This window comes from Canis aureus, chromosome 7 (assembly GCF_053574225.1).
Source record: "Canis aureus isolate CA01 chromosome 7, VMU_Caureus_v.1.0, whole genome shotgun sequence".
Lineage (NCBI taxonomy): Eukaryota > Metazoa > Chordata > Mammalia > Carnivora > Canidae > Canis > Canis aureus.
This window is the reverse complement of record NC_135617.1, coordinates 2,536,622-2,546,590: the sequence shown is the minus strand read 5'-3', so window position 1 is coordinate 2,546,590 and position 9,969 is coordinate 2,536,622. Positions and strand designations below refer to the sequence as shown.

At 59.8% G+C, this 9,969-nt stretch overlaps 1 protein-coding gene across 1 annotated transcript; it reads left to right on the top strand.

The window, feature by feature from the left end:
* The first annotated feature begins 1,733 nt into the window (after window positions 1-1,733).
* On the top strand, window positions 1,734-9,282 carry MARCKS (myristoylated alanine rich protein kinase C substrate). The gene is made up of 2 exons (XM_077902712.1): window positions 1,734-2,892; window positions 5,307-9,282. The coding sequence occupies exons 1-2, from the start codon at window positions 2,791-2,793 to the stop codon at window positions 6,255-6,257; spliced, it is 1,053 nt and encodes a 350-aa protein (XP_077758838.1). The 5' UTR covers window positions 1,734-2,790; the 3' UTR covers window positions 6,258-9,282.
* The last annotated feature ends 687 nt before the right edge of the window (window positions 9,283-9,969 follow it).

The following is a 9,969-nucleotide window of genomic DNA, read 5'->3' as shown; positions in this document are numbered from 1 at the left end:
TCGGGGTCAGCTGCGGGGGGAGCGGCCCCAGCTCAGTCCCGCTCAGCACCCGGTCCCCCCCCGTGCCCCCCGGGTGGGGTGACCCCGGGTCAGGCCCGCTCAGCAACCCCCCACCCCGCCTGCTCCCCGGGCCGCGGTGTCCCCAGGTGGGGCGCCCCCGGGTCAGCTGCGGAGGGAGCGGCCCCCCCCCGCGCTCTCTACCCCGCGCTCCGCGTCCGCACGGGCTCCGCGGCCCCGCAGCTGCCGCCCCCGCCCCCGCCCCCGCCCCCCCCCACGGCCATCTGGCCGGGTCTCGCCCGCTCGGCCCCGCGTCCCGGCCCCCCCCCGCCCCGGGTCCCGGGCTCCGAATCGTCCGTGGCCGTTGCCAGGGAGACCAGCCGCTACCAGGCAAATAGGCGTTGGAGAAAGAAAAGGGGGGAAAGCTGCAGGGCCGCCGGGCAACAAAGGAGCGGTAAAGGCGGCCCCGGACGGAGGGCTGGGGGCGCGGCTGCGAGGCCCGGGCAGCGCTCAGAGCCCCGGGTCGGGGCGCGCCGGCCTGCGCAGGGGCGGGGGGCGGGGGGCGGGGGGCGCAGCCTCAGGGGACGGGGCTTTGCACCAGCAGCTGCTTCTCGGGGCAGCTCGGCGCAGGCGGGCCGGGGTCCGGGGTCCCCACGGGGACAGCACGCGCGGCGGGGTGGGCAGCCCCGGGGAGGCCCGGAGGCCGGGAGGCCGGGAGCACGGGCTCGGCGCCGCCACCGGCAGAGCCGTCCTTGAACAAAGAGTTATTGGCTCGAACCATCTCTTTTCGCTCCAAGTGTGACCCATTTCCCTACAATAAGCAGAAAATAAAGCAGCGTGAGAATTCCGAGCCAACGGCCGCAGACACTTGCCCGCCTCCCCAAGCGAGTAGAGGCTCCTTTCGGGGCCGCGGGGTGGGAGCGGGGACAGGGTCTGCTGGGGCAACGGGCGGAAACTTCGGGAGCAGAGACGCAGGCGGTGGCGGGGCGGGGGGGGGGCACCAGGCTGCAGCCTCGGGTTCTGGCCGCCTGCTCGCCGCGCCCGGTCTCGCACAAACAGCGCCGCGACCTTGCGTGGCGGGGGGCGCGGGTCGAGGTGCCCCGGGTCGCACACACGCCCCCGGGAGCCGGGTCCGCACCCCGAGCCCGACCTGCAGCGCCCGGGGCTCCGCTTGCCGCGTCTCCACGGGGCTTCCTCGCGGCTGCCCGCCCGCCCGCCCCGCCTCCGGGAGCTCACTCGCCGCCGGGCACACGCACACGCACACGCACACGCGTTCGGAAACAGCCCCTCCGAGGCGGGCTGCAAGCGATTCACACCGACGCGGCGGGGGCGCACCCCCAGCGGGGACACGGGGCCCCGCGCTCCAGGCTGCGCCCCGTTTCAGCGGAGCCGCGCTGTCAGGCCGGGCGGCGATGCGACGCCCGCTATTGGGATCCCCACTTTATAGTGTGCACCGCGGCGGCGGCGGCGGCGGCGCTGGTGGTGGGCGCGGGGGGGTCACCAACTGCGAGTGGCCGGGGGTGCAGTGGGTGGGGGCGCGAGTCGAGGAGCGGCGCGGGCCAATGTGCAAAGATTGCTCCTCGGTGGAGCGCTCGGGCTCGTCGCCGCCTGTGCATCTTCCACGTCTGGCCTACAGACCTAATTCCAACTCGAGATGTCGTTTGATGAAATTCGATCTTCGTGGTTTAAATGCCTTTCGACGGGGAAGGGGTGTGTGTGGGGGGGGGGGACCGATTTCACGTTTGCGACCGTTAAAAAGAAAAAAAAAAAAACACATACACACATGCAAAAAAAAAAAAACACAAACTCGGTGCAGGATCTGTGAAACCGACATGGAACACGCCGCGCACGGATCCCAGCCATTGTCCCCAACACACGCACACGCGCACACACAGACACACACGCACATAAACACACGGGGAGGCTGGGGGGAGGGGAGCCAGACGCGGATATAGACCGACAGGAGTCAAAGCGAGTCAAGTTAACGCTTTCTCCGCCCCCGTCCACAAGTACCCCCTCCTCCTCCTCCCCATCCTCCTCCCCGTCCTCCTCCCCACCCTCCTCCTGCTGCCCCTCCCCCCGCGTTAATTAATTCCAAACAAAGCAAGCCAATCCAGGGATGCATCATTATTTTCAAGCAGAGGGAGGCGAGGGGCATGCATTTTTTTTAATCGATTTATTTATTGGGGGGACGTTAATTCTCGGTCCGAGGGCCGATTTTCAAACCTTTTGCAAAGCGCGGCTCCATTGTTCGCCGGGCGCGCAGGCCCCGCCCCCTGCTTTGTGTGCGGCGCGCGGATTGGCCGGTGCGCGCGGGGGCCGCGTCAGCGCCCGCGAGCCCATTCATCTGTGCACTTGGGCGTTGGACCCCGCATCTTATTAGCAACCAGGGAGATTTCTCCATTTTCCTCTTGTCTACGGTGCGGCTACAAATCTGGGATTTTTTTTTTTTATTACTTCTTTTTTTTTTTTTTTTTTAAAGAAAGGCGACACTTGGGCTCCTTTTTTCGTGCTCGACTCTTTTCCTCCCCCTTTTTTTTTTTTTTTTTTTTTTTTCCCTCCCTCCTGCGCTGCTGCTTTTTTAGCTCTCGGACTTCAGGTTTTTTTACCCGGAGCGTATTTAGTCGGTTCTGTCCTGTCCTCTCCGCCACCCCCACTCCCCCCTCCCTCCCTCCGGGGTGTGTGCCGCTGCCGCCGCCGCTGCCGCCGCCGCTCGCCCCGTCGTTGCACCAACCGGAGGCTCTTTGTTTCCCCCCCTTGGATCTGTTGAGTTTCTTTGTTGAAGAAGCCAGCATGGGTGCCCAGTTCTCCAAGACCGCCGCCAAGGGAGAGGCCGCCGCCGAGAGGCCCGGGGACGCGGCCGTGGCCTCGTCGCCCTCCAAAGCGAACGGCCAGGTAACGTCCACCTGGGATGCGGGCGGCCGGCCCCGGCGTCCCCGTCCGGCCCCGACGCTTCTCCTCCGCTCGGGGTCGCGCCCGGGGCGCCTTCGGCGGAGGGAGGCGCGCGGCCGCGTTCCGCCGGGAAAGTTGGCTGGGAGGCGGCCGCCCGAATTGTCAGCTCGTCCTGGGGGGCGGCGGGGGGCGGCGGGGGGCGGAGGCGGGCTGCCCGGGCGACCCCGGCCACTTGTCGTGCAGCCGCGAGCTGAGAAGTGCGAAGTGTCTAAAATGGCGTGTTTGGAGCTTGGAACGTGACGAGCTAGGTGCTGCCCCCCCCCCCCGCCCCGGCCAGGTCGCGTGTGCGCTCGGTGGGCACAAAGGTGTCGGGCCGGCCCCCGCGTTTGCGCTCCGGATTGGGTCGCTCTCGACGTGGCCGGGTGGCGTGATGGGGCTGCCAGGCCAGGGGGCCGGGGAGGGCCGCTCATTGTGCGCCCGGGCGGCGCGCGGCTCCCGGAGCGCGGGGCCGGGGGCTCCCCGGGAGGCTTTCCCGCGGGCCTGCGTCCTGCCTTCCGCACCCACCCGGCCTGGGCACGGCGTCCCCGGGGAGGGAGGGCTCCGCGGGTCCTTGCGCAGCCGGTGCCCACGGGCCGGGGCGGGCCGGGGCTGCTGGTGCGCGCGGCGCCGCCGGGACCCGAGGGGGGAGACCGCAGCTCCCGGGGGGGGGGAGGCCGTGCACCCTGCTCCGCGGGGAAGCCGCAGCTCCGGGGGGAGGCCGTGCACCCCGCTCCCGGGTGGAGAGACCGTGCACCCCGCTCCCGGGGGTAGGCAGGTGGGCGCGCGAGGCCGGCCACGGGCGGCTGCTCCGCCAGCGCCGGCGCCCACCACGCCTCTTTTCCTAGAGCGGAGGCCGGTGGCTTCGCCTCCTCCGCCCTAGTGGGCGGGCGAGCTCGGCCGAGGGGCTCGGAACCCGTGGAACGTGCAGAAGGAGCCGCCGTGGCGCGCCCGGCCCCGCCGACCCGAGGGGGGTGGGCGCGGAAGCCGAGGCCCGACCCCCGCGACAGGCGCGGACCCGGAGGCCGCGGGGCCGCCCGAGCTTTGTTTGCGGGCTCCGGGCTGCGCGCTCCGGGCCCGGGGGCGCCGCGGCCGGCGGGCAGGGCCGGGCTGGGCAGGGCGGGGGACCCCGCGGCCCCGCCCCTCGCTCGCGCCCGCCCGCGCCCAGCCCCGCGCCGTGGAGCCGCAGCGCCCCCTGGCGCCCCCGAGCCCTGCGGGGCGGAGGCCCGTGCGCGCGCAGGCCGGGCTGCTGGCTGGAGGCCGCGCGCGGCGCCCCCGGGGGCTCGGGGTTTGGACGCCCTCCAGGGCGTGGGGCCCGGGGACCGCGCGGCCCGGCTCGGGGCCTGCGCCCTAACGGCGCCCCGAGCATCGTGTGTTACGTGGCTCTTGTTCGTGCGGAGCCCGGGAGGCGGGGGCTGCGGTGGGCGATGCGCCGCTCCCCGTGCGCGGCCCGGGCGCCGTGGGACCGTAGGGCGTCTGCCCGGCGCTCCCGGCCGCCGCCGCGTCTTCAGGGCGCCGCCCCGGCCCTGCCCCGGCTCCGCGGAGGGTGCTCATCTGGGCCGGCGACGCCGCCTCCCCGGGGCCGGGTGCAGGGCCTACCCGGAGCGGGATGCACGGCCTCCGCGGGGCGGGGTGCACGGTCTCCCCCCGGGGCCGGGTGCACGGCCTCTCCCCGGGAGGAGGGTGCACGGTCTCCCCCCACACCCCGGAGTGGGGTGCACGGCCTCCCTGGAGCTGGGTGCAGGACCTCCCCGGAGTGGGGTGCACGGCCGCCCTGGGGCCGGGGTGACAGCCTCCCCAGAGCGGGGTGTACGGCCTTTCCTCGGGAGCAGGGTGCACCGCCTCCCTCCTGGGGCGGGGTGCAGGGCTTCCCTGGAGCTGGGTGCAGGACCTTCCCCCACCCTGGGGCGGGGTGCACGGCCTCTCTCTGGAGAGGGGTGCACAGCCACACCCCCCTCCCAGCAGGGTGCACGCTCCCCCTGGAGCAGGGTGCAGGGTCTCCCTGGAGCGGGGTGCACGGCCTTCCCTCCCCAGCAGGGTGCACGCTCCCCCTGGAGCAGGGTGCACGGCCTCCCCCCCACCCCAGCAGGGTGCAGGGTCTCCCTGGAGCGGGGTGCACGGCCTTCCCTCCCCAGCAGGGTGCACGCCCCCTCCCCCCCAGCGGGGCGCAGGGCCTTCCCCCCCGCGGAGCAGGATGCACGCTCCCCCCCAGCTGGGTGCACGGCCCCCCCCCAGCAGGGTGCACGCCCCCCTCCCCCGCAGCGGGGCGCACGGCCTTCCCCCCACCCCCCGTAGGGTGCAGGCCCCGTCCCCCATCCCCCAGCGGGGCGCGGGGCCCGCGGGGGCCGCCCGAGTGACGCTGCCGCCTTGTGTGCCCGCAGGAGAACGGCCACGTGAAGGTGAACGGGGACGCGTCCCCCGCGGCCGCCGAGCCGGGCGCCAAGGAGGAGCTGCAGGCCAACGGCAGCGCCCCGGCCGCCGACAAGGAGGAGCCCGCGGCCGCGGGGAGCGGGGCGCCGGCCGCCGAGCAGGAGGAGCCGCCCGCCGACCGCGAGGCCGCCCCCGCCCCCACCCCCACCGCCGCCGCCGCGCCCGCCGCGCCCGCCGACAGGGAGCCCGAGGCCGAGGCCGCCGAGCCGGGGTCGCCGGGGTCGCCGGCGGCCGCCGAGGGGGAGGCCGCGTCCGCCGCGTCGTCCACGTCGTCGCCCAAGGCGGAGGATGGCGCCGCGCCCTCGCCCAGCGGGGAGACCCCGAAAAAAAAAAAGAAGCGCTTCTCCTTCAAGAAGTCCTTCAAGCTGAGCGGCTTCTCCTTCAAGAAGAACAAGAAGGAGGCGGGCGAGGCGGAGGCCGAGGCGGCGGGGGGCGCGCCCGCAGACGGCCGCAAGGACGAGGCCGCCGAGCCGGGCGCGCAGGCGCAGGCGCAGCCGCAGGCGCAGGTGCAGGCGCAGGTGCAGGCGCAGGTGCAGGCGGCCGAGGCCGCGGAGGCCGCGGGGGAGGCCGCGGAGGCCGCCGAGCCCCGGGCGGCTGAGCAGGCGGCGGCCGGCGGCCCGCAGGAGGCCCAGCCCCGCGACGCCGCCCCGCCCGAGCAGCCGCCCGCCGCCGCGGGGCCCGGGGAGGCCGCCGAGCCCGGGGAGGCCGCGGGGGAGGCCGCGGGGGAGGCCGCGGAGGCGCCGGCCGCGGGCCCCGAGCAGGAGGCGGCGGCGGGCTCGGCCTCGGCCGCGGAGGAGGCGGCGGCGGGCTCGGCCTCGGCCTCGGCCACGGCGGCCGCGTCCTCGCAGGAGCCCCAGCCCGAGTGCAGTCCGGAAGGCCCCCCGGCGGAGGCGGCCGAGTAGAGGCGCGGAGCGCCGAGCCGACCCGAGAACTCTTCTCCCCCGCCCCCACCCCCCGTTCGTTTGTTGGAGTGGTGCCAGGTACTGGTTTTGGAGAACTCGTCTACAACCAGGGATTGATTTTTAAAGATGTCTTTTTTTTTTTTTTTGATTTTACCTTTTTTTTTTTTTTTAATGCAGCAAATTCTGTTCCCCCCTCCTCCCTCCCCCCCCCACAGATCCCATCTCAGATCATTCTGTTACCACCATTCCAACAGGTTGAGGAGCGCTTAAGCCACCTTCCTCCGCCTTGTGTGTCTCTTTCGTTTTTTTTTTTTATTTTTTATTGTTTTTTTTTTTTTGCATCAGTATTAATGTTTTTTGCATACTTTGCATCTTTATTCAAAAATGTAAACTTTCTTTGTCAATCTATGGACATGCCCATATATGAAGGAGATGGGTGGGTCAAAAGGGATATCAGATGAAGTGATAGGGGCCACGAAGGGGAAATCTCCAGTGGTGCGTGACATTGCCAAGAACAATGTACCACTAGAAGCGATGGTGTAAAGGCTTAGTCTTTTTTTTTTTTTTTAAAGAAAAGTTATTACAATGTATTTTGTGAGGCAGGTTTACAACACTACAAGTCTTGACTAAGAAGGAAAGGAAAAAGAAAAAAAAAAAAAAACACCAATACCCAGATTTAAAAAAAAAAAAAAGATCATAGTCTTAGGAGTTCATTTAAACCATAGGAACTTTTCACTTATCTCATGTTAGCTGTACCAGTCAGTGATTAAGTAGAACTACAAGTTGTATAGGCTTTATTGTTTATTGCTGGTTTATGACCTTAATAAAGTGTAATTATGTATTACCAGCAGGGTGTTTTTAACTGTGACTATTGTATAAAAACAAATCTTGATATCCAGAAGCACATGAAGTTTGCAACTCTCCACCCTGCCCATTTTTGTAAAACTGCAGTCATCTTGGACCTTTTAAACACAAATTTTAAACTCAACCAAGCTGTGATAAGTGGAATGGTTACTGTTTATACTGTGGTATGTTTTTGATTACAGCAGACAATGCTTTCTTTTCCAGTCGTCTTTGAGAATAAAGGAAAAAAAAAAATCTTCAGATGCAATGGTTTTGTGTAGCATCTTGTCTATCATGTTTTGTAAATACTGGAGAAGCTTTGACCAATTTGACTTAGAGATGGAATGTAACTTTGCTTACAAAAATTGCTATTAAACTCCTGCTTAAGGTGTTCTAATTTTCTGTGAGCACACTAAAAGCGAAAAATAAATGTGAATAAAATGTACAAATCTGTTGTGTTTATTTATGTTCTGATAAAGTACCGAGACCTCTAGGTCTCAAGGATAGTTTTGAGGAACATCTCGCATGCCATCAAGAGTAAATTTTCTTGTGGTTTGTAATCTGAAGTTTTCCAGACTCTGAAATTCATAATCAGCAGTGTCAGATTACACGCAGGAAGGAGTCAACAGCCTTCCGTGTCTGTTACCATTTACCTGCATTGACGTTGAGTTTTCATTTAAAAAATTCAACAGTTATTTTTATGGTAGTTATATAGCATGTCAGAATGAACCATTTAATACAAACGTGGTGTGACCCCCCCCCCCCCCAAGACCATTTAAATGTCATGTGAAAATCTCGTAAAGTATGTTTTCGGTCATGCCTGTCCAGAAACCTGAGCGAGAGTCTATTTAATCCGAACTGCAGACGGGCCACAAAAGTGGCCAAATGTGTTTCAGAAATTGATGGTGTATTACCTGCCATTGTAATTGATTAGTGCTTGGCTGATTTCCAAATACTGCTTAGATTATGTGTTATACCTTAGGAAAACAGGCTTATGTAAAGAAGTGATGGTGGTGAATGGGCAATGTTGTCAGTTTATGGGCCTTTAGTACTTGCCTCAATTCGATAGTTGCGAGTGGTTGTTGTTTTTTTTTTTTTTTTTAATCAGTAGTGTGTTAGTCTCTTGTTACTCAAAGGGAAAAGATAGAGAATGATGCTTCCTTCTATAGTGATGATCCTTAACCAGTTTCACCTTTGCTCTTACCACCGCATAACTGGATTTTTTTTTTTTTTTCTTCACTGGATCCTAAACTGGATTGAATTTGAAGGTATAAAGGTGTGTATCAGGTACCATTACTTCATGAGATGGCGAAGGAAAATAGTTGACGCACACCTCTGCTGTTTTTGAGCAGCACGCCTTGTGTAGGGTTCACGGTGGGACTGAACCACATTTGTGACAACCGAGCGCCAAATCTTAAACTCCTTAGAAAGGTACATTAGCTTTTGACATGTGCTAATAATTGGAAGAGTAGATCATATATGATAGTCCATGACCTCTCCTTACCAAATACCCTCCCCACTACTACAAATAGCATTTGGAAAAGTATGTACTTTTAGTTGGGGTGTGTTGGTCTTGAAGGATGTTTGAAAGTTAAAAGTCAAATCTGGTAACCAAAGGACTGCTTTATAGGGTCTTTCCAACCTCACCAGCTTTTTCTCAAATGCCTGCTTGGCCAAGTACAGGGCCTAGTATGTGGGAGGACTCAAAAAAATTGATTTAAAAAATTAACTCGTGAGTAGTCAAAAATACTGTGTAGCCAACTATATTGCTAGGCTTGGGTTCTTTTGTTTTGTTTTTGTTTTTGTTTTTTAACAGCTGGAATTAAGATGCATTATTTTGATTTTAATTGCCTAAAACACTTTGGGTGGTATTGATGGAGTGGTGGATTTTCCACCAAGCGATTAAATGAAATTTGACATATACCTTTTCATCCAAAGTTTTGTACATCACATTGTTTTCTAATGGAAAAATGTTAATATGGCTTTTTTGTATTACTAACAATAGCTTTGAGATTAAGGAAAAATAAATAACTCTTGTACAGTTCAGTATTGTTTATTAAATCTGTATCGGCAGTATGTATAATGGCATTTGCTATGGTTATAAGATACTTCCTCTGGATTATAATAATCATTTGATTCAATTCCTATTGCTTGTAAAATAAAGTTTTACCGGTTGATATAATCAAGCTTGCTAAAATAGGATTTTTTACAAACTTAATTTTAAAATGCAAATTTTAGAGAAAAACTTAAAATTTTAAGGGTTGATGGTAAGTATTAACTATTACTCCATTTAAGGGATTTGGAAGGTATGCTTGACATTATATTTAGGATATATAATCATATCCCCTGAAGGTGAGTTCTCTGTTAACAAGTCCACAAACATCGTGCTGATAGGTCTTGATAATATGTTTGGGAAAGAATGCAGTGTATCTACATATTCCTCTCATGTATATAAACAATAAAATAAAATTTGGGGAAAAGGTGCTTTTTGCATTCACATACTTTGGGAAGGGGGCCCGTAGTTTAACATAGTTAAATTTGCTTTCAAAATTAAGTAATTGGTTAAGTGACAGGGCTACTAGCTTTTATCTTTCCTTTCATCATTCACTGCAATTTTGAGCATTTTTTCCCCTTTCCACTTCCCAGCCATATGAAAGCGCTTAAAGCAGGATGTATCAAACATGAATCTTAAAATGCTTTCAGTCCGTAGATATTCCAGTCCTTGCTGGGGATTCAGGTTGCCAGCACCCTTTACATCCAACAGTGCCATTTTAAAAATGGGAAAGAAATACTATATTTTTTTATGTATATTGTATTTTACTTTATGTACCTGAAAAGAGTGAGAAATAACTGATCCCTAAGATACTTC